Raw genomic sequence first — 25,770 nt, forward strand, 5'->3', positions numbered from 1 at the left:
AGTATTTAATACTTGATCACCCTCTAGCTAAGCGTGGACTCGGCTATGCCTCTCTCCGAAGTCCGTGGCAAAGTCGGCACTGTAACATCTCTTATCGCGGACTCTCTCGTTAGTCGGTCGCGAATAATCTTTAATTGCCGGCTTATTCTGATGCGAGTGGTGCATCAACCAATTTGACCCTCTCTCTCTCTCTCTCTCTCTCTCTCTCTCTCTCTCTCTCTCTCTCTCTCTCTCTCTCTCTCTCCAGTAATATATAGCAAAACCCTTCCATTGACACCGTAGGGTTCTTCGAGACCGCCCTCTGAGAACGCAACCCAACCAAATGCCAAGCATCTGTTGCAATCTTACGGCTAGATTTGCTCCGAATCAAGCATGTGAGAAGTGGTAAGAATCTAAGATCCTTCTTTACTCGCTGTAAGTACCTTGTAGTCATTGCGCAGAAACCAAAGAGGATCCTTTCGTTGTTCTTTGGATTTGTTCATATGTAAAGCAAACGCCATGCCTTTTCCTGACCCCAAAACTTCTTTTTTACCATTTTGCGGAAACGAGGAAGTACTATTACAACCTTACGTTTTCTTATTAATTTTTCATTTATCAGAATGAGTATCTTAACTCGTTTAATAATTTGATATTATCGGGTGAATCTCAGATGGTACGTTGGAGATGACTTCTTTCGGCTCGTTTCTCTCCTTTATGGTGATAAACACTAGATGATGATGGATTGCAACACCATCTGCCACATTTTGCTGATGGCTGGGTTTCTTTATGGAAATCTTGTTTTTTTTTTCTTCCTAAGCAGTGATTCTATGCACTTTAACAAGCTCCTCGGTTCTGGGTATTGGTAATCGGGTGGAAATCTGATTGCTATATATCTGCCGTCAATTTCAGAGGTCTTTCAAGTGTTCCTTTGTGTCTAATTTATGGAGCCCAATACTACATATACTCTGGATATGCTTAATTTTCTGAGTTTCTACATTGATGTGAGTCTCCTGATAGAAGGAGACTCTTCTTTTCCAATTTTCCGTACTCTAAATTTGCTTTGGTGCCACTTTTCTTTCTTAAGGAGAGTTTCATGTCATGCAGGGAAATAATGGAAGAGCATTTGTATTTCTTTGGTGTCTCATGAGATGCAATGATGTTTGAAGGATTTAGAAACCAAATTTTGCTCATATGTAGGCTTGAATGATAGTTCTTTTACCTTTCCTTCTGCAATTTTGCCTCCTAAGGATCTGATCTGCTGTTAGGTTAGTGTATGCTTTGCTCTTCATGCTGTCAATTCATGAATTCTCTTAGGGTAAACAGATTTCCATTTAAATTGCCGATTAACTTTTCTTCTCTTTCATTTCTGGTGCCCAGTGGCTGTTTCCTATGATAAAGTTTGGGGGGAACAATTTTCCCCGTTCCTTACTTCTCTGTACTCACTATGGCTTTCGTCTTTGTTCTCCTGTTGCTTCTGCTGCACTCAGTAAAAGCAGCTGGGATCCAACTGTCTCACTACGCCTTGAACATCCAGTACTTGTCCTTCTTGAGAAGTGTACTAGTGGTGACAACTTCAAACAGATTTTGGCCCAGACGATAAGGCTTCATCTTATTACTGAAACATTTCCAATGAGTAGGCTCCTCTATTTCTCCACAGTTTCTCACCCTGAGTATTTGAATGAGGCTCTTCTTCTGTTTAAGCATTTCACTCCCCGTCCCAACCTCTATATTTATAACATTATGGTATCAGCTGTGTCTTTCTCACCTAGCCAATCGGTTAGTTTCTACAGATCAATGATTTCATCACATATTTATCCTGATGAACACACTCTTCTGTCACTCCTTAAGTCTTCTAACCACACATCAGTGGGAAAGCAGATTCATGTTCATGTTGTCATTAATGGCTTCAATTCACATGTTTATCTGCAAAACTCTCTCATCAAGATGTATTTTGAGACAGGAGATACAATACTTGCTCAAATGATGTTTGATTATATGTCCAAAAGAGATATTGTCTCCTATAACATCATGCTATCTGGATATGCCCGAAAAGGCTATAGCTCGGAAGCACTTAAACTGTTCTATGATATGGAAGCTTCAGGTATTGAACCAGATCAATATACCATTGTGGCCCTTCTTATGTCTTGTGGACAGATGAAGAATGTCCATCTTGGAAAATCTATTCATGGTTTCATTATACGTAAGATGCCTCTGAGTGACTGGAATTTGATTTTGAATAATGCTCTTCTAGATATGTATGCCAAATGTGAGGACATGATATCTGCCATGAAAACTTTTCATGGATTTCATGGTAAGGATAATGTCTCATGGAACACAATTGTGGCCGGATTTGCCAATATTGGGGAGTTGGATACTGCTAGCAGCTTTTTCAGAGAAGCACCTTATAGAGACCTTATTTCATGGAATTCTCTTCTTGCTGGGTATGCTAAGAAAGATTTCATGACAATGATGAAACTTTTTATGGACATGCTTTCGAATGATATTCGATCTGATAAGGTAACTGCCATCATTTTGATTTCTGCTGCTGCAGATATGGGTATCTTAAATTATGGAAAAAGTATACACGGTTGGGTGCTAAAGACATATGGAATCATTGGTGCTTTTTTGGGATCCGCACTGATAGATATGTATTGCAAATGTGGAAAGTTTGAGTGGTCTTGTATAGTTTTTGAGAAGGTTTTGAACAAAGATGTTGCAGTGTGGACTGCTGCGATCACAGGGCTTGCATTTCATGGTCATGGAACCAAAGCAGTCGAATTATTTTGGAAAATGCAGGAAGAAGGTTTAGTACCGAATAGTGTCACCTTAGTTGCTGTTCTTACAGCATGCAGTCATGCTGGTCTTGTGGATCAGGGGTATAGGGTTTTTGAAGATATGAAGACAAATTACAATGTTGAACCTAGAATAGAGCATTATGGATGCATGGTTGATCTTCTTGCACGATCAGGGAGGCTGACTGAGGCAATAGCTTTGATTGAAAGAATGCCAATAAAACCAAGTCAGTCTATATGGGGGGCAATTTTAAGTGCCAGTAAAGCCTATTCTAATACAGATCTTGCAGAGGCTGCTTCAAGAGAGCTTCTCAAGCTGGAACCTGAAGAAGAAAGTGGCTACATTTTGTTATCCAATGTGTATGCTGCGTGTGGGCAATGGAGTTACTCCGACAAAATCAGAGAACTTATGGAAAATAAAGGAGTGAAAAAGATAGCAGGTTGCAGTATCATGGTCGTTGATGGTGTTCTTCATGAGTTTCTTTCTTCAGATAAGAGGCATCCTAGGTGGGATGAGGTTAGTTGCATTTCATGTGATCTACACAAGCTAATGAGGATTGAAGCAGAAAATATGTTTCAGATCTTTCAAGATTTGCAAGTACCGGATGTACACTGAGGTATCCTGAATTACTTCTTTAAGTTGTATCAAATGAGCCACACATATCACTTGTCATATTCGAGGACTCCTGAAAATCTTTCTCATAATTATGTGACATTTTCCTTGACTTGAATGGCTGGAGTGATTCTTTTATGAAATTCTTCAAAAAAAAATTTGGATTTGTTGACATTTTGCTTGTACAACTATATGCTTCCTTTTCATAAATGATAATATCATCTGCCATTTTTCTTTATTCGAATCTACAATCTTATAGAAAACTAACTGAATGTGCTTTATAGTTTCACCGATCATAAGGTGACGATGAGATTTATGTGCCTGTTCAAGTGGATATGTATTTCTCTGTTTCCTACGGATGTTGTAATGAAATCTAGGATCTGGATTTGGACACAACCATGAGGAATTCTTGGTCTGAGGTTGAAAAAGAATAAGCCAGAACAGTGATCAGGGGGGTGTAAAGAAGATGTGAATTCAATCTTTAAAATGAGATGAGTATGTGCTGAAATAGGTTTTCCGATGGAGGATGTGGATTAGCGACACTATAGGTTGTGTGTTCACTATAGGTATTCTGAAGGGGAACTTATTCGAGTAGCATGTGCATCGCGGAGAGCTTTCCAGTGGGGCAAAAATGACTAGCAGTTACTGCATTACATGCAAAGGAATTAACTGAATTGGGCCTATGGGCATGTAATTCTCAAGTTGAAACGTGTTAATGTATGACAGTTTTTTCTTATATTGTCACGACAACAATCAAGTATGACAAAAAAGGATGCTTTCTTTGATAGGGATGAGGTTCTGCCAGGTAGGCCCTATAGAAATTTCAGTTTACTTTTCTGCTTTTTGATGGATCTTAAGGGATGATATAACCCATCTCCTTGTGTTTATTTTCTTTTTATCTAATTTGGTTGATTCAGTTGATTGGATCCCTTGAACAACGATCGGATCTAGCTGGTTCATGAGGCAGATCTGAAGTAGAGTTGTGTTTTGTAAATGTAAACAATAAGCAAGAAGGTATTATTAATTTTCTTGTTTCACAAATGAAATGACACATCATTATAGGGCTAATGGCAACCCATGTACTCAGAAAAACCCTGCAAACTTGGATAACTCAATGAAAAAAAATATATAATTATATTTCAATAAATTGTGTTCATCTCTATTGTCTAATTCTTTTTATCATGTGCTTCCCAAGCCCCTTACTTGAGAGCTTCTCATTATCCTCAGCTTTTTGCACGAGGAGATAAACATCCTGAAAACACAAGAAAATATGTCTTGAGTGTATATGCCTATAAAATAAAGGCCCATTATTAGAACATTACAAGACAGTCTACTTACTCCCATGGAACATCTCCAACCAACATCAAGTCGCCATCTTTATCTTCATATGTCATTGCATATTCACAGGTATTACACCCATCTATCCCTGAAATATCATCAAACATAGTGAGGATAAGAAATAAAGAATACTAGATCATCTATCATCATGTTCATCAGAAATCATCTATATATACATGTAGTAGTTACTGAGAACGTCCTCCTACCTGGAGAAAAGCATTTGAACATCTCCTCCAAGGCCTGTTCAAGTTCCTTGTACTCCTTGTAGAGATTGAGATCAATCTTCCTCAAATAAGGGGCTCCATCCATGCTCACTTTTACTAGTCTTGCAGCTTCCTCCATGCCCATCTTTGCAACTCGAAAGGTGTTCTTCTTCCTGTATGATTGAATCGGTGGCCATCCAACAACTTGTGCCCTGCCAGGTAAAGCCGATCTCTTAGTTTATGGATCTTATGCTTTGACTAGGGATCTGATAAAGTTTGTTATCCATGAAACTTACTTTGCTGCAGGTGCAGCATCCTGATCAATGTTTTCGGTCTCAGACGAGGTCCTCTTGGTGCAGAACTCCTTGTTGACACCCTTGCTGCGTGCATGAGTTGTTCTGTCGAGCTCGTTTGTTCCCGGCAATCCTAGCCTTAGCTCGGTTGCTTTAAAGTTCTCTTGGTCACCAATGTAGCTTGCTTCTCCTTCCATCTATGCAATTCTAGTTGAAGAAACTTGGGATGGTTGATGAGAGGAGACTTGTTACAAGCTGCAAGGAGTGATCACAACATGGGCGTTTATTTACTTGTTTCTTGGTTTTTATAGGACAAGAAGAATAAAGAGGAGAGAAGGGGAGGCATTGACAGCTTGAGCAGAGGGGGAGTTGGGAGCATCTTTGAGAGCAATGCGCCTCTCTGAATGCAGAGTAGGGCTGGCGACTACTTTCTGCGTCTGGTCTATGTCGGATGGATAGATTCCATGGATGTCGGTATCGCAATGTTCAGAGCCATTGGATTACGGGAGGTGGAGGGGAACACCCCCATGTGGAGGTGGGACCTGGCCCATAGACCATAGTCCATGTGATTCAAATGGAGGTGCAAAATCACACATCATGTGTTCATGCTGTAGCTTTAGATTTGATATAAACCTTTTGGATTGTGTTATTAACTTTCTCACTCTGAAACATAATCTGTTTATGGTTTGTATTTTTGCTCAATTTCTTCACAAAGCTCTGTGCTGTCATTAGCAATTTTACCCCCTTTTTTTTTTCTTTTCTTTTCAGGTTTGAGATTGGCTGTTGAAAGATATGACATTATCCTATCCTGTACAGATGAAGTTTCTTTGCCATGATCCAACTCCACCAAGTGTCTACTTTGCATTTCTTGGCGTGAGAGAAACTCAACTGATGGCTTTAATTGTGACAGTTTCTATATCATCAACATGCATGAATTTTTAGAGTCATTGCGTAGCCTATGTTGCATAGACATCATATTGCATGCTATCCTCACATGCAGAAAGAATAATATAACAACCTCGAGACGGTGATGCCTCAACTATATCTAGTGATAGTTAGAGAGAAAAATGACTCCTAGAAAACAATGGCTTAGCCTAGCCTAGCCATCATGAAACCATTTCTGAGTGCATCAAAGGTGAGCCTTCTACTAAGTTTCTTCTTCTTTAACTTTAAATATAGAGTTGTTACTGAAGGAAGAACGCGGTGACAGCCTTTTCTCTTTAATTCAAAGAAGCACAGACAAACAAAAGCAGTGCAACTCATTTCAATTTCTCCACCAGCTCATTTGAAGTTATAAATTGGACAAAAAGGTATGACAGCAAGACAAGCTTTCATTGATTGTTATGACATGTCTCCCTCGTGGGCGTCATTTATCTCTTGGTTTAGCAATCTAAGCTCATAATTATTGCACTAATCTACATTAGAAAGCTTTGTTTAGATGGGGCCCAAACCGTTGCTTTCAGAGACAGTGAGACACAAACCGACATTGCAGGACTTCCTCGGCAATTTCCTTTTCAAAAAGTCAAGACATGTGGGAGGAGTACGATTATTCCCATTGTGGTTGGAAAGTAGTGGAGGTATTCATGAGTCATTTCTCCGACAAAAAGAACCAAGTTAACTCTCGAGAGAACCCCACATAAGTTGTGAAGGAAATCTCTAATAGAGGAGGGTGGATTTATGTGCATTCTTATGTTTTGAGAATAAAAAATAGAAATAAAAGAGCAGTTTATCATGTTTATTGTTTGTCTGATTTTAACTTTGATTATATACTTTAAAAACTCAAAAGGCTTTGTTTCGTTAGTGTATAAAATTTCTTTTTTCAAGATAATCTTATGCACACATTTTTTTTTCTTTTTTTAACATCTGTAATTCTACTAGATGTTATTATTTGATTTTAAAACATAATAATGAACTTTAATAAATTTATGTAATTTTATTATACTTTGAATAAATATGTAAATCCTAATAAAATTTTTGCTTCGATAACATGCATAATTTTATTGTACTCCTCTACTTGTGGTAAGATTTTATACATAATTTATCATTTGACTTATCTTATATAATATTTGATTAAAATATACACAGTTGGGTATTTAATTGCAAAATATATTTAGAAAAAACTTAATTCATAAATAAGTGCCCCTTGTGCGCTAACTAAATACTAGCTAAATAACCAAACAGCTTCTACTATTTTCATTTCGGACTATATATCTACAAGGTCAATTAAGTCTTTTTGCATCTCTATTACTGTATATTTAAATATCTTCACCATTTATTACAAGGGTATTTTTGCCATTTCTGTAAAATAGCTCCATGTACACACTAACTAACTCACGACTTATTCAAATTAGTACTGCTGTTTTCAAATAATCCGATTCAAGTTGGAGCATCAACTTCACCTCACAATGATTTATTCAAATAAATAAATTAATGAGAATAATACTCCTGATTCCTGACCGGAGACTTTTCGAGTTTCAAGTTAATCCATATAAACCACTTATATACCCTCTTAATCCCACACTCCAAAGCTAAAGAAACTAATAAACCTATCTATTGCACCAATCTTCTCCACCTTTTAACTCCACAATCCAACAAAAGGCTAATACTTCTCTACTTAATTGCCTACAGAAGCTAAAAGTCGTCGCACGCCAAGTTTTTTTACGTTCAATTAACTGGTCAACTATAAGAACTAATCCATCTATTAATAGAAGCCTTCTCCTTTCTCCTCTGCAAGACTGCAAGCCTAAGAAGATTACAATCATGGCGACGGTGAGATTCTTCAGTCGCTTCCTGCTTGTGGTAGTGCTGACCTACGTGGCGAGCGCCCAGAAGGCGTCCGGTGTACGGGCGACGTACCACTATTACTACCCGGCGGCGAACAACTGGGATTTGACGGCCGTGAGTGCCTTCTGTTCCACGTGGGATGCCGGCAAGCCGCTTGCGTGGCGAAAGAAGTACGGCTGGACTGCCTTCTGTGGGCCTGTGGGTCCCCGGGGCAGAGACTCTTGTGGCAAATGCCTTCAGGTAAATATATTTTTGATATTACATATATTATTATTTTTATTTTTTGAGCCTTTAGTAATCCAAAGAAAATGAATGACTCTGCCTCTCAAAATTAATCCTGAAAATTATGCGGGTTATCTTTTGGACCATTCTAATTAATTACCAGTTAATAATTTGTTTCTGTGGAAGTTGAACATGTCCTAAATAGTCGCCGTTGACGACATGCAGGTGAGAAATACTGCAACAGGAGCACAAGCAACAGTTAGGATCGTTGACCAGTGTGGAAATGGAGGGCTGGATTTGGATCAGGGTGTGTTCTCCAAGATAGATACTGATGGAAGTGGCTACGCAAAAGGTCATCTAATTGTCAACTACCAGTTCGTCAACTGCGGCGATTCACTCGCACACTCCATTGTTTAGGATAACGTTAAATAAGTACTCCACTGTGGGCCTAATGTGTGTTATATTTCATTCTGAAGAAATAAATGCGTCCTCTTAGGGCTTAGACGCTGCATTGTATTTGTGTGTACTGTTATTTCTCACCATTTATTACTTTACCCAGTAGTACATTTCAAAGTACAGAAAATATCTATTATTCTGTCGCATGAATTATACATACATAGACATTGTGCTCACAAACATCATACCAATTTATTTGCAATCTTTGTTTTCAACATCAGATGCACTCGATTAACAAAGACTTATAGAAAAAGAACATTTTTTTTTTCAAGGAAACTAAATTTCGAGAAAGGCAATAGCCAATAACATGTGGCAAAAATTTTCACTCAATGACAAGCTGTAATTTTCGGAAACAGAATATCTATGACTTGAACTTCTTCTTTACAACAATGGTCACGTCACCAAGACAAACAGTTTCATCATATGAAGCAGAAGCAGAAGCAGAAGCAGCAACAGCATTATACAACAAGCTGCAGAAAGGAGAAATGAAGGCCATCCAAAACTAACCTCTCAAAGGCACTAACAGATCGAAGAAGAAAGAAAAGAAATAATACATGTACAAATCTATGCTGCTTTGTCAACCCTGAACAGCCAATTCCTGCAAGTGCTCAATAAAGACTTGCAAGCTCACATCATCTGTAAATATCACCTCTGACCCATCTGTAAGCAGCGTCTTTTGAGTCACAGAAGGGTTCAGCCTTGCAAGAAGAAACCTGGCCTGGCTCCCATGCTGATCACACTTTATGAGCTTTGGTACTGGAATGCGCTCAGCCACTAGCGCCTCAGCATCAATCTCCGGTGCTTCCAGCAGTTTCCTCAAGTTCTCGTGGTTCGGGTCCTTGTCATAACCAATTTTCCTCCACTGAGCAATCTTTGAACCATAGTGAATTACTATATGGAAATAAGAATCGAAAAGCAAAATAACATCCGGAGAGATAGAACTAATGTCGAGTAGTACTGGAATTGGTGGCCCATCAAATGAGTATTGGAATAAGGTAGGCTGGATCATGATAAGGGAACCAACTACCCCTTCCCGATTCAGCATCAAACGGAAGAAGGCTGTCTCATCTGGAGTGCTATTGAAGATGTCAATGAACTGTGACCTCCGAAGGTAGTACATGAACTGTGGATAGAGGGAAAAATTGGATGACAGCCGGAATGTAGATGGGTCTTCCGGGACATAGTCCCCAAACTTGGATGTGAAGCGAATTAGCATTTTATCAAGCCATCGGATAACATCTCTGGCGTGGTACTCCTCTGCCCTGTGGACTGCAAGCCTCGCCATGACAGCTGCAGCAGCTTCTTGATCAAAACCAGCCTTAATTTCCTGAGAACGAGGTGCCGCCCATCTTCTTGCAGCAGTAGTCACCCTCAACCGCCACTCACCATTTCCATGCCGGTAACGTGTCATGAACTGAACAAAGAAAACAGTAGGGGGCTCAGCTCTCTGATCTCCACTCACTTGGAAGATGAAAGCAATGCATGTTTTGCTGGTCAGTGTGCTCATCTTCCAAGAATTAGTTCCACCCTGGCCAATTTCCTTCTCGCTCACTGAACTGGTCTTCTTGTGGAGAGACATGCAGGGCCCAAGGGCCCCACAGATCTTAAGTTCCTTTGATGTCACCATCTCAATAGTCGCATCAAAGTTCATGTTAATGTGGTCAGTTCCATCATGCTTAAAGATGTGCCTTAAACACTTTCTGAACTGTTCAGACTCGAAAGACTCCGCAAGCACCATGAAGCCACCAGACGTCTCTATTGGATCCCTTAGCTCTGCAGCTCCAACCTGATCGAGGGAGCAGGCGAAGAGATCCAGAACAAAAGATTTATTAGATAATCTCTGAGCCAGTTGCTTGTAGAATCTACGAGCCTTTTCAATAAAAGGGGCACGGCCATTAATAAGATCACGATGAGTACGAATAGCCTTACTCAGATCAGTTTCTGTAATCATCCCTGGGCCAATTGTTGCAGGCCCAGATGTGAAAACCATTACTCGGCCACCAGTAGCAGGTGAGCGACCTTCTAAAAGTGAAACTGCAGTTGAAATCGCTGCACCAGTGGCCCTTAGAGGGCGATGACCACGTAAACAATCAGAGGTGGAATTAAGTTCTTCGATTGCAGTTGTAACATTGAATTCACATTCAGACACTGGTAACAGAAAGCTTTGTTTTTCAGTCGATCTTAGCCCTCCCAGTTTGGTGTGCTGAGGGTGAAAAACTCCCATTAGCTCTTGGATCTGGTACAAGATACAAAAGGAAGATATCACCAACCAGTATTAAGACCAGAGCAGCTGGGTATGAAATTAAAAAAAGTATCTGCCAAAGCAATCTCAGTAATCTCAGGTCTTGCACTTCGCAATTTAATGCTAACAAGAGAATGCTTGTAACACCAAGTTCCCAATAGCTCCATAAGGCACTTGCATTAATTCTCAAACATCGTTAGTAGAGAAATATATTTGGGGGCCAATATCAAGTATTTAACTTTCTAAATCTCAGCTTCATACTTATGTAGCAAACCATTGAGTACCAAAAAGAACTTTCATCACTCAGTATTAACATACTCTTTAGAAGATTACACATTACACGTCATTCTGTCACTTTGTTCAAATAAACAATGCACTCGTTGCTCTACATTTCCCTACAGGCTAGGTTTTCATTTCGAAAGTTTAGCATCTTATTCCACATCCTCATTTAGACAGAGGACTAATACGCTAATTTGTATATATTATCATAATTCCCAGATCCAGAATACACAAAGTAATATCTTACTAAAAAGAAACAGAAAAACTATAGAGACGTTTAGCAAAAGCCTCTACCTTCTCTGAACTGAGCTCCCGATCACCAGCAAACACCATAACCCTCGAGTATTCGGACAACCCAAGGTCATGCACCCACACCATTGCTCCGAATGACACCAATCCGACCAGGGCATTCTCCGGCAGCTCTGCCAAGATATGCAAAATCTCATTTTTAAGCGTCCGGAGCTCCTCATTCCCGGAGGAAACATCCACAACAAACACAAAGGCCGGTCCCACCGTCCTAGACGCCTCCAAACCCGACAACGATGCCGAGGACGACCCAAGAGACGAGACAGAGGAGGACAGAACAGAGTTAGAAGAAGAGGGAGAGGGTCCGTATGCCAACCCGTTCGCGTACGGTCTGGGACTAGGGTTAGGGTTGCGGGAGAGGAGGTACTCGACGGAGCTGTAGGTGGGGAAGAGCTCGGCGGGGAGGTTGTGATCGCCTATGCCGGCGTAGGAGCGAGGGAAGGAGTTCTTGTTGAGGCAGAAGGGGCAGGACCAGCGGGCGGCGGAGTAATCGACGCGAGCGAAGGGGTTGAGGGCAGCGAAGCATCGGGAGCAGAGGAGGGGGTCGTATGGAAGGAGGGGAAGGTCCGCGACGGCGGCGAGGGGAGTACACATGACGCTCGTCGGGACGACGAGGGCAGCTGCATCGGAGCGGGAGGGCGGCCACGCATGCCACGGCCAACGTAGGCCCTCGATCGACTCCAGCTCGGCGAAATCCATGGCGGCAGATTTGGTGGATGAGGAGGAGGAAAGAAGCTAAAGTTTGGGTGATCACGCCATGGAATGGGAGAAGAGAAGCTGACTAGGGTTTTGTTTTCTCTTTGATGGAAAAGTATTTATTTGTTTATTTATTTATTTTTAATTTGAGGTGCGGACAAGGAGAAGGAGACTGGTACGTGTGAATTGTGATGTCGTGTAATTGGCAGTCTACAGCCGTCTGATTCTATTTTCCTTGCTGGAAAAAGGATAGACGGTGATCGGTGTAAACTGTTAAAAAGCATCGCTGTGGCTCCCTATAAATTTACCGGAAATAGAAGAGTACTCATGTAGCGGAGAAGGTCATAAGATCCTTCTTAATGCTATCGAGTATCGATGATTGAGACCCTATGTTGGAAGGTTACAGCTGCGTACAAGGCTAAATAAGTTTACTTACTATTTTCTTATGTATAATAATTTTACCTTGCAAATTAATAACCATAGTCTTTTAATATATTATACTCTTCTGCTACAGTCATCAAAGGACAATAACGCATAGCATCACACTAAAAGTTTAGTGCAGCAGGAGTCAGGGGCCCTGAGGCCACTTCCAAGGGGATGCAAAGCAAATAGCTATATGATGCCAATCATAACTTCCACGGCTGGAGTATCATTATTACCTCACTGGAACATCAAAGTTCAAACAGTCAAAAGAAATAGTTATGAAGATTGAGTGCACACTGGAGATGGAAACACCCATTTTAAATCATAGGAACTGTAAAGAGGAAAAGGATAGAGAATTTGAGAATATAAACTTTCAAATTAAGACACTGTTGTCAGGCAAAGAAGAGATTAAAAAATAAAAAACTTACTTTAACCTAAATGTACAGGTGAGTGCAGCTCTTCAACAAATATATTTGTCTGTGAAAGTACGAGGCAAAGTCCTGAAGAATTCTTATTCTGGTAAGATTTAGAGAAAAAAAAATCGATTGAGCTATGACATTTGTCACTACCTTGGTAAAAGAAGAAAAACAGATTTACATTAGTACAAATATAGAGGCTGATACCAAAAGGGGTAGTAGGAAAAGAGGGAAATATCCCAGGAAAGAGGAAGGAAGCTTTTGAAATTTGCAGAAGAGAGCTTGTGTGGCTGTAAGTCTGCAACTTATTATTCATGAATATTGCATTGTTGCAAGTATGTGTTGTCATAGTTAAGGTACTTGTTCCAGTAATATCTGAATTTGGGGATTGAAACCTCAAGCCATGGCTTCATGTTTCCATTATAGTGGACAACTGCTGCTCCCTCTAGTTCCGCTCTTCCAATGCTCGAGTCCTGGCCAAGTCCAAGCACATGCCACCGGCTGTCGAGAGTGTGTGTGTGGTTGTAAAATATCAGTTGACCTATTGGCAGGCTTCCTGCTTTCCATAATTGCCTCTTCTTTCCCTGTAAATTAATACATAATAAGACCAAGAAGGTGGACACAACCAATAAACAACTAAGCAACTCATCATAAAAGGTGTTACCTGTTCTCCACATCTAAATAATGCTTCTCACCTAAAATTTGTCATGACATTTAAACTGAGTAAATGTCCTTATATAGGTGTTTTGCACATCCTATAATCAAGAGAAACTCGAATGTACATTTCCTTTCTGATTTGCTTGTCCTATGAACTAGGTATTAGTTGTGCCATGATGTTCCAAGTATCACTAGAGGCAAACATGCAAAAAAGCTTTACAAAGATCGCAATACCAACTACTTGTGACCAATTTCAATTTTTAGCTAAAATTTCCTGCTCTATTAAGATCAGACAACAGTACTTCCTTGTTGACCAGAAAAGTCTTCCCAGTCTAAAGGATTCTATAGATCCCTCTTGTTCTGATTTAGTCTAATGGTGCAATTTTCCATAACATTAATCTTTGATAGATAACGAGCTCTGGACAACCAGGCTTTGAATCAACCTAGTATCTAGCAGACATGCAAGCTTTACAACTTATTGTGAGTAAGAGAAATATAGGAACAAAGAGAACTTGGCAAAGTTCAGAGACCATAAGATATTGGAATAGACAATCAGATTCCCAGTCCCTATGATAACACTTTAAATCATAAATAGCTAAGCAAGCTGGCTGAGATGAACTACAGGAATGGGAATCACACATCTGACACACTCTAATCCAACAATTTTGGCCTAAAAGGAAGTAGTAGGGAGGAAACTTAACATATAAATCATGGCAAAACAAAGCTCCCAGCAAAACTGTAACTAGATTTCTATATCTTTCATTGTGAATAGTTTCTTCCCCAATAGACTGTAGCTAAGCTCAGCTAACTCATAGAATCATATTCAAGCCTAATTAATGCATATTGCAAGATGTCCAAGTAGATTTTCTATAACTGGGATAGCTAAAATACCTACTAAAAGTTAAACCATGTTAAAGTGCTGTTTTCCTCATGCGGTTCAAATTGTTAGGCTTGTTAAAGTCTATAACTTTAAGTAATCATATTCTATGTTTTTTTCTAATCTGAATACCTTATTATATATGTGCATTGATGTCAATAGATACACATGATATCTTCATAAGCACCTTTTGTTGCAATAAGGTCATATCTATGCTAATTAAGAGAAAAAGACAAGGAAGAATCATGCAAAGAATCCTCTTACCACTTGGAGCCACTTATGATAACTTCTGGTTAAACCATGTCTGCGCCACTCCTCTAGGTTGAACATATTCATCCCAAATGCCCACACACATGCCTTTGGATCAAAGCTATTTGCAATGATTGGATCTGAGAAGTTCAGAAGAACCTGCAACTGATGAGATAATTTGCCTTCCCTACATGTCACAACGGCACCATTAACCTTATCCTTCATATCTATCCCCCACAACTCACTTAGATCTTTCTGCACCACAACGTCATGGTCCAAAAGTAAAACCTTACTTAAAGAAGGGAATATATCTGGCAAATAAAAGCGGAGGTGATTGAGTGCTGAAGTGAATCTTGCATCTCTAATTCCTGGCTGCTTAAACGTTGAACTAAAATCAGGTGGCAGCTGTTTAAGTTCATCCAAATTTTCAATCTGAATTGTAGCCGGACTAGGGGGGTTCAACAAAAACCACATCATCATTGCTGGAAAATTAAGAGAATCTGTCACCACATGGAACACAATTTTCTCTGGTTCCTGCAATAGAGTGGATAAGGATTAAAATTGTCAATAAATGCATAAAAGTGGTAGTATCTAGTGTTCTTACTTAATCCATGAATCCGGATATAAATGGTCCAATGAGAGCAATAATCCAGGAACATTTGGACGTAATACTAAGCAATGCATGTGCTAAAATTTCCATCTGTAAGGTTCTTGCTTTTTTCATTTATAAAGTTGCATGATCACAAACAGAGCTTCAAACTAATATTTGCCTTCTCATACCAGGGCAGGTGAATTATGACTTGGCTAAGTGTCCGACTCATTAGTGCATTACAAGTCGTGCACTCTTTACTAGTAATATGCAATGTCATCTTTCGTTGCTGAAAGTAAAATCACCATATTCTTTCATTCCATCGCAACTAAAATAAAACTTGGGCTCGCAAAATCTAGACAATTAATCAGTTTCAGGTCTTTCTGAGATAGTTTTATGATTTCATTTATAAGAGTATGGGTCACAAACATATATGTCAACTGCAGGATAATGTGCCTCAAAATTCATTCTCTAGGGTTTTATAAGATTAGTATATGACCACATGATATGCCTATAAACTAACAGGGATCTAAGAGAGAAAAGTGTAACCTTCGCTTGGAAAATTGTAGAATTCACAACTACTGCACATGCAAGTAGATTGTCTGAAAATATAGCATAATGGTACAAATCAGGTTTCTGCACTTTATCCCTGTTTTGCAATTCGCGCTCCTGAGGCTGCAAAGTGAAGTACTCTGAAGTAAGCCGCATTGACAGGCAGTGAAGACCTTTTGGTAATGTACTGGCAGCAACTTGCATGAGATATGAAGCTTCATTTTGCTGAGCTCTCAGCTGCTCTTCAGTGTAATATGTCATGGCACGTAGCTTTGATGCCATTGCAGAGCAATCTGGATAAACCTTGTGGGCTTTGCACAGAGTTGCTTCCATTGCTCTGATTTTCTGCAAGCCACTGAAAATTGTTTCTGATCTCAATCAAAAGCAATAATAAATTCTTCTAAATCATAGCACCATTTGCCAAGAAACTATTTATATTGTTAAAGAAACTATTTTTTAAAGTTAGCACTTAGCACCCACAATTCTTCCTTCTGTTTTTCTTTGTTTTCTCTTATCACAGTCTATACTGGTAACATTGTTCCCCTATTACTTTATTAAGAAATGAAAACATATTACCAGCATATCACTTACCTTTTGGACAAATCTGAATCTTTTTTGGCTTGGCTTAGTATCCTTTCTATTTCTCTTATCCTTACCTTGAGCTCTCGCACTAAGTGGGAATTGCTATCTGGTGGAGCAAAGTGCAAGTAAGCCTTAGCCACGATTAGCTGATCTTCCATCTCCCATATTTTCTCATTTGTCGTGGATTGAGGGAGCAGGCCACGATTATCTTCTACAGTTGCTAGGTCAGATAGGTTGCGCTTCTGCATTCAATGTTAAGTCCGAGAAAAATAAGGATCATTCTTTATGAAAGAAAATATAGTCATATCTCAGGATTGCAACCACAATATTAAACATATATGTTGATATACTGGAATACAAGGTAATAAAAAGAAAACCGGGAAAAAAGAAAAGTGAGATGAAGGAGAAAAGAAAAAGATGAATGAATATCTATACTGGTCGATAATGCCTTGCAAGGCCCAATAAAAAGTTAGAATGATAATAATTGCCTCAATTTTGTTTCAGCATTTTGGTGCTTTTAGTTGAGATCATAATTCCTTCTAACTTTTTGATGAATTGCTAGTTCAATGTTCTGATAGGGTCAACTTGTGCTTTCTAGCTTCTTGCTACTCCCAGGAGTTGCGAGACTAAAAATCTCAATGAGGGCACAATGGTGTGGCCTCATATAAGTGATTTACAGAGGTGGCACAAAATAGATATTAACTAGTACTGGAGATTTGCTAAGGCTTCTATAACTTAGTTCAGATCTCAAATTTCATCCTTTTGTTGAATTTGTACGAAGCATACCTCTCCAGCAGTTGAGACTGATACAGTGTGCTTGTGAAGTTCTCCACCGCTATCATTACCAGATTGCAAGCCTTCAGTTAAAGCAAAAAAGCACAGGAAAAGAAGAAGAGATCCATGAGCAACATAAATCAGAATAAATTTAATAATGATATCATTGGTATCAACAAAAGCACCATAATTTTACCTTCTGGTGCATCTGGTGGCCTAACATAATGATCGTTAGTATTGCTTCTGTTCAATGGATTATGAGACTCATACTCTTTGTAGACGATTCCAGTGGGTTCTTTCAGTCCTGTATCAGTATCCTGAATCCCACAATCACATTCGAAAGTAAGATTTCATTACGCATGCAGAAGAGACGCTTTTCACAATCTAATTAAAACCTAAGTCAAGCATACGAACACTACTTTTAAAAAGAAAAAAAAAACCTGGGTAATAGCATCAAGTCGGATAGAATCCACAATATGCCCCTGTATCCATCGAACTATCAAACACTTCCCCAGAATATGTTAAAGAAAAAGTAAATTATTCAAAATAACAAGAAAAAACAATCTTACAGGGGAGAAATTCTTCACCAATCCCGAGATCTCACCGCTGGACATCTTCTGCACTGCATCAAAGTATCAAACAAAAACATCAATAAAATAACGTAAACGAATCTCGATACAGATAGAGAGGATCTTAACCGGATTCGTTATCGTGAGAGGACGATAAATCGGTGGGCAAGTTGATGCCGACGTAGAGGAATCCGACTAAGATGACGAAGAGTAAACCGAGGAAGAGGCTTCTCGGAGGCCTGAGGATGAACTTCATCGAGGAGACGTAAGTCGGCGTGAGCGGCGACAGCAGAGGAGGAGGAGCTCGCCGGGCATCGGCGAGAGAGATCGCGGCTAGGGTTAGGGTTTGTGGAGCTCTGCCATGGAGAAGAGAGAAGAGGAGGGGACGAGGAATAGAAGGAGGGGACGAGGAGAATTGCGAGCAGTTATTTTTTTCGCTCTTTGCTTTCGATTCGGAGGGAAAGTGAGAAATGGGAAGGATTCCACCGACTTAAGGAAATTTTATTGTCTAGTATTTTCCTTGATTATTGTTTACAAATTTTTTTTCCGATAAGAAGTATTTTAAATATTTTTTATAATATATTTTTTTCATCATTCAGAGCTAAAAAATTACATATAGACTAGACTAAAAAGTAACCATCTTTCCGTATAAAGACACCAAGTCTTATTAAATTTTAGTTTAGTTATTATTTTAAATTGTGTGCGTCGCTAAATTATTATTCCAAATTAAATAAAATATTAATTTAAATTATTGTGCTACTATTCTAAACTAACCGTACTGTCCAACTAAATTATTAAGCTAAATTATGACCAATTTATCCTAACGACTTTCTTAGTCATCGGAAAAATCCTCGCGTAATAGATTCCACAATATTTTCACAATTCCAGTGCTAACGAAGAAGGCGCAATGAATCTCACAGATGAAAGTTATAAAGCTCCAGTTCGTTGCTCCAGCGATTAACCGCTGGACGTGTGCCCGGGGAGTTCCACGCGTGACATAATTGGTGGGGTATTTGGGGTTTTGCTGTTCGAGGTATTGGATAATGGATGGAGATCTGGTATTGGCGAGAACGACGTAGACTTCTGTAGGACCTTCCTAACCAAATTATCTTACAGCTACGAGAAACGACAAAGGAGTAAGGCTCATAACTCGAAGCAGCCATTCTGGCGAACGTGAACCTGACACGCGTATACACGCGAGAGAAAGGGCGGTCATAGACGACCATTGATCGTCTGCAATCATGGCCAGAGGAATTTTCTAATTTCCCGTAGCATGGCATTTTTTTTATTGGCCAGGAAATTAAATTCTTTCTTCGTTGAAATCTATTTCTTTTCTCCACGTGGCGGCGCACTTTGCCATGTATATTATTGACCAATACACGTGACCGACCAACGGTGGCTTCAAACACACAAGAAAGGTTGCATGCATTCACAGCCACCTGTGCAGATTCGTTTTGTCACGTGACCGTTGTGATGGTAGCTTCAAATACACGAGAAAATTTGCTCTTCCTCCCCCATCCTCTCATGCAGCTTCATTAAATTTAGTGGTTTGAAGAGCTTCTTCTTTTTCCAATGTTAAGAATTTTCTATGACCCTCTGCTCTTAATATTTTACACACTGGAGATATCTGTGATATTATGTTGTCTTATTTTGGCTCCATATGCTTATCCGATTGGATTGACTTCTCCCTGAGCTTAATAGTTTATTTATATATCTGATTAGGACTTCATCTCACTAACTAACTTGATGGTTAATTTTAAAGAAACGAAATAAAAATATTTTTTCTTGGAAACCCAACACCCTTTGGATTCGACCTTATGATTAAAAAAAATTTAGTGGAAGTGGAGTTGCTTTTCCCCTTCCAGATGTGAAATTGACATTCCCTCATCTTCTGTTCTGTTCTGAGTCTCAATTATATATTACAGCTTTCAGTGTGGGGGCTAAACTAAAGGTTAGAAAGAAGAAAATGCTGTAACTATAGTGTGCTAGAGAAAAGCTATAATATTTAATTAAACTATATATATATATATATTCATTTTGAGCTCGAGCAAGCTACAGCTCTGGCTCGATTTATTTACTAAGTTGGATCCATTTATTTTATTTAGTGTGAAGCTGCCATCGTCTTAAACCAACCAACCACTAGTTACAATGAAGCTTCCCTTCTTCTAAATAATGTATTACAATAAGTAATTATTTGGTAGACTGAAAGAAGTAGGGTTATCTATAAAAAAAATATATGTCAAACGTAAGATAAATTTATTTTATATATTTTAAAACAGTCATTATGTTGATAATATTTTAAAATCTCAACTCATATTAAATGATACTCAAATTGAATTGAATTGACTTTAACCTTACTCTTACTCGTATCGCCTTTACCTTTAGATAAACACAGTTTTTTTTTAGTAATTTAATTATATTTAATTTTTTTCATTTAGAATAATAGACTCTAGTGTGACTCAATTATATTAAAATATGTATCAATTATATAAAATATATACATTCCATATTATATGTTAAATTAAAAAACTAAATATAATTAAATTACAAAAGCGGCAGATAGACAGCACCGTACAGAATTGCCGAATAATCTGGAAAAAAGCGCGAATAAGAGCCGAGAGAAGGAACTCGAATTCGATTCCCCTCCCAATAAAACAAACGATCCCATTGCTCCCGCCATTAACTCCACTACTATCTCTCTCTCTTCGCTTTCTCTCCCACTCGCATTTATTTACCACGAAAGGCAACATCGTCATCTCATTCGTAGCAACGAAAGATCGAATTTTGCTCGCCATCGCCGGTCCCCGGCGGTGTGATCGCTGCCTCCTCTTCTTATCGGAGCTACACCAAACGAAAGGGACCTTTGCGGATGTGATATCCGGGGAAGACGGCGGAGATGGCTGCGGAGGAGGTTTACGGCTCGATCAAGAAGAAGGCAGCGACGTCGAGGAGTTGGATCCTGTTGGATTCCACTGGAGAAGGGACTATCCTAGACTTGGATAAGTATGCCATCATGCATAGGGTTGAGATCCACGCGCGGGATCTTAGGATCTTGGATCCCCTGTTGTCTTATCCTTCTACTATATTGGGGCGGGAGACAGCTATCGTTCTCAATCTCGAGGTGGTTTTTTTTTATTCCTGGAGTGCTTTTTGCGGATGTTTAAATTTAATATAGGTGCTTTTTTTCGTAAATTTTTGGTTGCTAACGTTGGTTTCTTGGTTTCTGGAGCAGCACATCAAAGCAATAATTACTGCAGAAGAGGTATGCTTTCAAGCAACTATCCCTTGGATTTGTTTTACTAGTTGTTGCTCTTTTGAGGAAAATGAGGTTTTGTATTTGGAAAACTTGATTAGCGTCTTGTGTTATATGGGTTCTTGGATTAGGTTTTGCTCAGGGATCCTACGGATGATAATGTTGTCCCAATAGTGGAAGAGCTTCGCAGGCGGCTACCATCAGCTAATGTTGCACAACAAATGCGTGATGATGGGATGGAGAATTTGAGTGGACAACATGATGTAGAAGCTACTGAGGAAGACGGTAAAATTGATTATCTCCTTTTGCCTACTGAGAAAGTGTTCCTCATTGACTTAATTGTTGGAAGATGCTATTGACAACGGTGAAGTATTTAGGAATATATACTGCATATTATACTTGACATTTCATTTAGTGGACTGGTTAGCGATCGGTTTGTCTTTGTCGATTCTTTTGGGTAACAGTGGATTAAGAATAATTAACTATGCTAGAAAAGTGTTTGTAACTGTTGGCCTACTTCTTGGTCACCTTAATTATGCTTTCATCTCCTCCTCTATTAATTTCTCTATAGTAATTGTCTCTTTTCCTGACAGTGCTAATCTCGTACAATGTAGAGTCTCCTTTTGAGTTTCGCGCCTTAGAGGTCGCTTTAGAAGCGATTTGCAGCTTCCTCGATGCACGAGCCACAGAGCTGGAGACTGCTGCCTACCCTGCTTTAGATGAGCTGACCTCCAAGGTGGATGAGTTTTAAATGATCTAACAATTCTAATCTGTTTGCTGTTATGCTACGAGGGGTTGTATCTTGTTTTTTATTTTTATTTTTTAAAATAAATATTAACCAGTTAACTGATGTTTTCATGGATCTCTGAAGGAGGTTCCATGAACAAAATTAGTGTATTACCTGTTCCCTTTTATGTTATGTGTTAGTCTTGATTTGCATACTAAAGTGTATTAGATGCTTAGATGTTTCTACGGATTGTGAGGATTTTCATGCTTTTCCAATTTTATTCTATGAATTGTACATTAACCATTGGGTGCTCTCTCTCTCTCTCTCTTCCTTTTTTCCTTCTCTTTTCTCTTTCTGCAATGTGTTACCTGCTGTTGTACTGCAATCCAGATAAGCAGCCGTAATTTGGACCGAGTGCGAAAGTTGAAGAGTGCAATGACAAGGTTGACTGCTCGGGTCCAGAAGGTTTTCATTTCCCTTTCTAGTATTCCGTCTGCCTTTTGTTTTAACTGTTAAATCCTTGTACATATTCTTCTGTAAAACAGGTTTCAGCTGCGTCTATTGCTTAGGTAGTATGTAGTTCTGCTGGCAAGAATCGAAAATCTTAACAGAAGATTAAATGGGTGGGCTCTGTAATTTGTTTTGCACCTTACTGCTTCATTATGTAGTAAGAGCTAGAAGGACTCAGGAAGTAATGTTACTATTTTAGCAACTAAGCATACTTCAATGAGACCTTTGAAATAACGAGTTACCTCCAATTGAACTTCTACCATATCAGGTTAACTGATTTCTAAAGCTAGGTTCTTGTTGAGTCTGTTGAATAGTAATGAAGGTCAATAGGGCAGCATGTTTAACTCTCCAGTAGCATTCGAGTCAAGGGTGACAAAGAACATATTCTGTAGGAGATGCAGCAGCTAGTGCTTCATATAGCCTATATTTGTTATGTAGCACCTCAAAGCGAATGACTTGGTTGAGCCCAAAAGGTTGACCACAATACTGCTCATCCATGAAAAAGATAGTCTGCATGTTAGTTGATCTGCAATTCTACATTCATATAGGCTGTGGAATGTCCTAGTTATTGTTAAGTCAAACTGAGAATGATGTATTCCAATAAACATGTGCTGCAGAAGTGAAAGATAGTCGGATCATTTTACAAGATAGTTGTTTTGTTAACTTTCATCAGCATACTTTGATCATACTCTAAAAGATTTAATAGCTGTGAATAGATTGAATGGTTCGCTTATAATAATCTGTCTGATTTACTATTTTATCATTTCTGTCTATTGTTGTATGACCATCTGCCCAAGGTAAGAGATGAGCTTGAACAGCTACTGGATGATGATGATGATATGGCGGATCTTTACTTGTCAAGAAAGTTGACTGGATCTTCCTCCCCTCTGAATGAATCTACTGCACACAACTGTTTTGCTGAATCACCAACTTTAGGGTCAAAGATATCTAAAGCAAGCAGGGCAAGTGCAGCAACAACAAATGGCAATGAGAATGATGTTGAGGAGCTGGAAATGTTGCTTGAGGTCATAAAAGCAGTATCTGCTTCAGCTCATGGCTATCCCGAATTTCAAACTATATATCAAATAAAAAGAAAATATATTCTACCATTGGATGAAACCTAAGGTACCTTTATATCTGTGCAGGCATACTTCATGCAAATTGACGGAACATTGAACAAATTGGCCACAGTAAGTCTTTAACAAAGTTCTGCCTGTCGCATATTAAATGAACTGCCCCAAATGGTTGGCACCCATATTGAAAAAAAAGACCGGTTTGAATATAGAACTCTTCACTGTTGAGCTCGTTATTTTCTTAAAATACTAATCCAGATCGAATCTTATTATTCTGTAAAAGTGACACTAAAAGATTGGAACGGAATACTAAATCATTTTAAGTTCTCACACATGAATGAAAACAGAGAGATTAGCTATACAACAAAAATCATGAAACTACTGAGCTCTGCGTTCAACAGCATATGAGGGAAAATTTGCATGGTAGTTTGGAAGCTTGTGTCATTTATAAGTGATCTTAAAAATTATATGAGCCATTTTTTATGCCAGATATTGATATAAGAATGTTATAAAATTTCTTTCCAGCTACGTGAGTATATTGATGACACGGAGGACTATATTAATATTCAGGTATCCCTTTCCAGAAATGCATATGGTTACTTGATAATATGTTGACAGAGAGGCCTATAACTAAACCTGCTGATAATTTGGTTTATGCAGCTTGACAACCATCGAAATCAGTTGATTCAGGTAATAGTTCTGAAACTTTTCTTTTTTTTGGGCCATCTACTGTATAAGAATATGGGCGCTTTGTAACTTATTGGAAGATTTGCATCGTGCCAGTGATTGTCTGTCCACTCTGCTGTGTTATGTTGTCTTAGTCAATCAGATATTATAAGATCTTTTGTTGAAGTGTGGAGTAAGTTTTCGGTCTAATATTCGTAAGTAATTTTCTTCTCCAATGTGGCAGTTGGAGCTGTTCTTGAGTTCAGGCACTATAAGCCTTTCACTGTACTCATTGTCTGCTGGAGTATTTGGAATGAATATACCGAACTCTTGGACTAAACACCATGGATATGTTTACAAATGGGTAACTGGCTACTCACCAGCAAACTTGGGCATGTTTTACGTCACAGTTATCGGTATCTGGCTCACATTTTCTCTTCAACACCTGTGCAGGTGGCCCTTATCCCAGGGGTAGTATGTGCTTTTCTATTCATCCTGATTGTTGCATATGCTCGCCAGAAGGGTCTTGTTGGATCTTAATAGCTTGCTGAAGTCCATGCAGTTGAAAATCTGGAACGCAATCCTGCTTTGAAATGATACATTCAGTCATTGGTCTCCTTCGAGTATTCTTCTCAGAGTGAATGCTCTTTTCCCTTTGAAATCTACCTCATATGTCTGAGCATTGCGAATCCTGTTCACAACCTGATTCAAAAGTTTGCTTGATGATTCCACACACGAACCTTTTATATTTATTGTGAATATTAACTCAGGATCAAGTTCTTCGACGAAGTCTAAAAAAAAAAGGTACAAAGATTACTATTTCTGATCCCGGAATTTATGTAATCTCTATGTACAATTCAGTTGCAGCGCTAAAGCTCAATTCTCCTATTGTGCTTGTGTTGCAGTCTTGCAGACCAGGATAAGATTTTTTTTTTTTAAATTTTATCTCGACTTTGCTTTGACCGTTGACCACTCCTAAAGCATTGTTGACAGCAACTGAGCAACACGGTCCAACTCCAAGGTGGGCCTAAGTACTTGGGCTTTGTTGCTCCCTGCTGAGCGGGGCCCCTTTAAGTACCAATCTAATGCTTATCCACAATTAATAGTCCTCTCCATTACATTTGTAACAGTTTGAGATAACAATCCTTGCAATATTAGGAATAATATTTCTTGTCAAGCTTGCTCTGTTGTTGCGTTTAAGAAGCAACAGTTTGTCCGAAATTTTCAAAGAGATATAAAAACAGTTTGCGCCAAGAGAAGAAACCTTTTCTAGTTTATGTTGATGAGTTAAATAACAAACTCTATTCAATTAACTTCAGATCGACTTATCCTTATAGGGTATAATGGCATTATCGTCAAAATTAATTAATCGAAAAAATGTGCATCTTTGCAACTAGAACTAATCATTAGTAAATAGGTCAAATAAAATTGCCGTTTGACACTAGTAACATCTAAAAAGCGGAAAAGAAAAAACTGAAAAAATAAATAAATAAATAAATATATATATATATATATATAAAAAGAACGCATATTTTGTAGGGAACCTCCGTAGTCTAACATGTGCATGTACGTACAAGATTAATGTAGTTGAATTTTCTACATCTAAAGAGCAATATGCCAATATACCGAGACCCTCAACTCTCAAAGCCA

General features: G+C 38.8%; 6 protein-coding genes and 1 long non-coding RNA gene across 12 annotated transcripts; 4 read left to right on the top strand and 3 right to left on the bottom strand.

Annotated features, from left to right (window-relative positions):
• Positions 1-244: 244 nt before the first annotated feature.
• LOC140800795 (pentatricopeptide repeat-containing protein At3g04750, mitochondrial) lies at positions 245-3,628 on the top strand. The gene is made up of 4 exons (XM_073155655.1): positions 245-384; positions 650-890; positions 1,084-1,244; positions 1,357-3,628. Exon 4 carries the CDS (start codon positions 1,369-1,371, stop codon positions 3,385-3,387), a length of 2,019 nt encoding a protein of 672 aa, XP_073011756.1. The 5' UTR covers positions 245-384; positions 650-890; positions 1,084-1,244; positions 1,357-1,368; the 3' UTR covers positions 3,388-3,628.
• Positions 3,629-4,369: 741 nt separating this feature from the next.
• Positions 4,370-5,579, bottom strand: LOC140800800 (auxin-induced protein 22D-like). The gene is made up of 4 exons (XM_073155668.1): positions 5,222-5,579; positions 4,929-5,137; positions 4,723-4,810; positions 4,370-4,636 (listed from the first exon to the last, which is right to left on the bottom strand). The coding sequence occupies exons 1-4, from the start codon at positions 5,413-5,415 to the stop codon at positions 4,564-4,566; spliced, it is 564 nt and encodes a 187-aa protein (XP_073011769.1). The 5' UTR covers positions 5,416-5,579; the 3' UTR covers positions 4,370-4,563.
• On the top strand, positions 4,663-6,950 carry LOC140800807 (uncharacterized). 2 transcript variants are annotated; one of them, XR_012111312.1, is made up of 7 exons: positions 4,663-4,791; positions 5,055-5,144; positions 5,232-5,394; positions 5,530-5,798; positions 5,987-6,091; positions 6,398-6,528; positions 6,643-6,950. It is a non-coding gene; the product is annotated as an uncharacterized lncRNA (long non-coding RNA). The 2 variants fall into 2 exon arrangements; XR_012111311.1 differs by having other exon boundaries at positions 6,657-6,950.
• A 988-nt stretch (positions 6,951-7,938) lies between these two features.
• On the top strand, positions 7,939-8,735 carry LOC140801718 (pathogenesis-related protein PR-4). The gene is made up of 2 exons (XM_073156970.1): positions 7,939-8,242; positions 8,450-8,735. Exons 1-2 carry the CDS (start codon positions 7,979-7,981, stop codon positions 8,639-8,641), a joined length of 456 nt encoding a protein of 151 aa, XP_073013071.1. The 5' UTR covers positions 7,939-7,978; the 3' UTR covers positions 8,642-8,735.
• A 288-nt stretch (positions 8,736-9,023) lies between these two features.
• On the bottom strand, positions 9,024-12,322 carry LOC140801702 (protein transport protein SEC23 G). The gene is made up of 2 exons (XM_073156945.1): positions 11,496-12,322; positions 9,024-10,916 (listed from the first exon to the last, which is right to left on the bottom strand). Exons 1-2 carry the CDS (start codon positions 12,204-12,206, stop codon positions 9,258-9,260), a joined length of 2,370 nt encoding a protein of 789 aa, XP_073013046.1. The 5' UTR covers positions 12,207-12,322; the 3' UTR covers positions 9,024-9,257.
• Positions 12,323-13,151: 829 nt separating this feature from the next.
• LOC140801709 (probable galacturonosyltransferase 6) lies at positions 13,152-18,356 on the bottom strand. Its single transcript, XM_073156958.1, has 9 exons — positions 18,021-18,356; positions 17,892-17,944; positions 17,763-17,804; positions 17,519-17,639; positions 17,335-17,405; positions 16,558-16,790; positions 15,964-16,321; positions 14,841-15,359; positions 13,152-13,626 (listed from the first exon to the last, which is right to left on the bottom strand). The coding sequence occupies exons 1-9, from the start codon at positions 18,145-18,147 to the stop codon at positions 13,351-13,353; spliced, it is 1,800 nt and encodes a 599-aa protein (XP_073013059.1). The 5' UTR covers positions 18,148-18,356; the 3' UTR covers positions 13,152-13,350.
• A 2,116-nt stretch (positions 18,357-20,472) lies between these two features.
• LOC140782232 (magnesium transporter MRS2-I-like) lies at positions 20,473-25,297 on the top strand. 5 transcript variants are annotated; one of them, XR_012107851.1, is made up of 12 exons: positions 20,573-21,012; positions 21,124-21,153; positions 21,276-21,429; positions 21,738-21,880; positions 22,262-22,336; positions 23,179-23,406; positions 23,527-23,571; positions 23,980-24,024; positions 24,115-24,144; positions 24,365-24,484; positions 24,574-24,924; positions 25,026-25,297. XR_012107851.1 is itself a non-coding variant. In XM_073128861.1 (11 exons), exons 1-11 carry the CDS (start codon positions 20,788-20,790, stop codon positions 24,658-24,660), a joined length of 1,161 nt encoding a protein of 386 aa, XP_072984962.1. In that variant the 5' UTR covers positions 20,473-20,787; the 3' UTR covers positions 24,661-25,079. The 5 variants fall into 5 exon arrangements, 3 of the variants coding, with proteins under 3 accessions (XP_072984962.1, XP_072984842.1, XP_072985036.1); XM_073128861.1 differs by having other exon boundaries at positions 20,473-21,012; positions 21,759-21,880; positions 24,574-25,079; XM_073128741.1 differs by lacking the exon at positions 25,026-25,297 and having other exon boundaries at positions 24,574-25,008.
• Positions 25,298-25,770: the final 473 nt, after the last annotated feature.

This window comes from Typha latifolia, chromosome 1 (genome assembly GCF_019914945.1).
Source record: "Typha latifolia isolate L0001 chromosome 1, TyphaL0001v2, whole genome shotgun sequence".
NCBI lineage: Eukaryota > Viridiplantae > Streptophyta > Magnoliopsida > Poales > Typhaceae > Typha > Typha latifolia.

What these genes read in the sequence shown, in the direction of transcription:
- LOC140782232 (XM_073128741.1), top strand. Translation starts at nt 20,788, where the DNA reads ATGGCTGCGGAGGAGGTTTACGGCTCGATCAAGAAGAAGGCAGCGACG. An exon ending in TAGATGAGCTGACCTCCAAG is followed by an intron (nt 21,881 to 22,261) that starts GTGGATGAGTTT and finishes ACTGCAATCCAG; the next exon opens with ATAAGCAGCCGTAATTTGGA. An exon ending in ATCGAAATCAGTTGATTCAG is followed by an intron (nt 24,145 to 24,364) that starts GTAATAGTTCTG and finishes CCAATGTGGCAG; the next exon opens with TTGGAGCTGTTCTTGAGTTC.
- LOC140800800 (XM_073155668.1), bottom strand. Translation starts at nt 5,415, where the DNA reads ATGGAAGGAGAAGCAAGCTACATTGGTGACCAAGAGAACTTTAAAGCA. An exon ending in GATGCTGCACCTGCAGCAAA is followed by an intron (nt 5,138 to 5,221) that starts GTAAGTTTCATG and finishes TTTACCTGGCAG; the next exon opens with GGCACAAGTTGTTGGATGGC. An exon ending in GTTGGAGATGTTCCATGGGA is followed by an intron (nt 4,637 to 4,722) that starts GTAAGTAGACTG and finishes TTGTGTTTTCAG; the next exon opens with GATGTTTATCTCCTCGTGCA.
- LOC140801702 (XM_073156945.1), bottom strand. Translation starts at nt 12,206, where the DNA reads ATGGATTTCGCCGAGCTGGAGTCGATCGAGGGCCTACGTTGGCCGTGG. An exon ending in GGGAGCTCAGTTCAGAGAAG is followed by an intron (nt 10,917 to 11,495) that starts GTAGAGGCTTTT and finishes ATCTTGTACCAG; the next exon opens with ATCCAAGAGCTAATGGGAGT.
- LOC140801718 (XM_073156970.1), top strand. Translation starts at nt 7,979, where the DNA reads ATGGCGACGGTGAGATTCTTCAGTCGCTTCCTGCTTGTGGTAGTGCTG. An exon ending in CTTGTGGCAAATGCCTTCAG is followed by an intron (nt 8,243 to 8,449) that starts GTAAATATATTT and finishes GACGACATGCAG; the next exon opens with GTGAGAAATACTGCAACAGG.
- LOC140800795 (XM_073155655.1), top strand. Translation starts at nt 1,369, where the DNA reads ATGATAAAGTTTGGGGGGAACAATTTTCCCCGTTCCTTACTTCTCTGT.
- LOC140801709 (XM_073156958.1), bottom strand. Translation starts at nt 18,147, where the DNA reads ATGAAGTTCATCCTCAGGCCTCCGAGAAGCCTCTTCCTCGGTTTACTC. An exon ending in GCCACCAGATGCACCAGAAG is followed by an intron (nt 17,406 to 17,518) that starts GTAAAATTATGG and finishes CTTTAACTGAAG; the next exon opens with GCTTGCAATCTGGTAATGAT. An exon ending in CTACAATTTTCCAAGCGAAG is followed by an intron (nt 15,360 to 15,963) that starts GTTACACTTTTC and finishes ACTCTATTGCAG; the next exon opens with GAACCAGAGAAAATTGTGTT.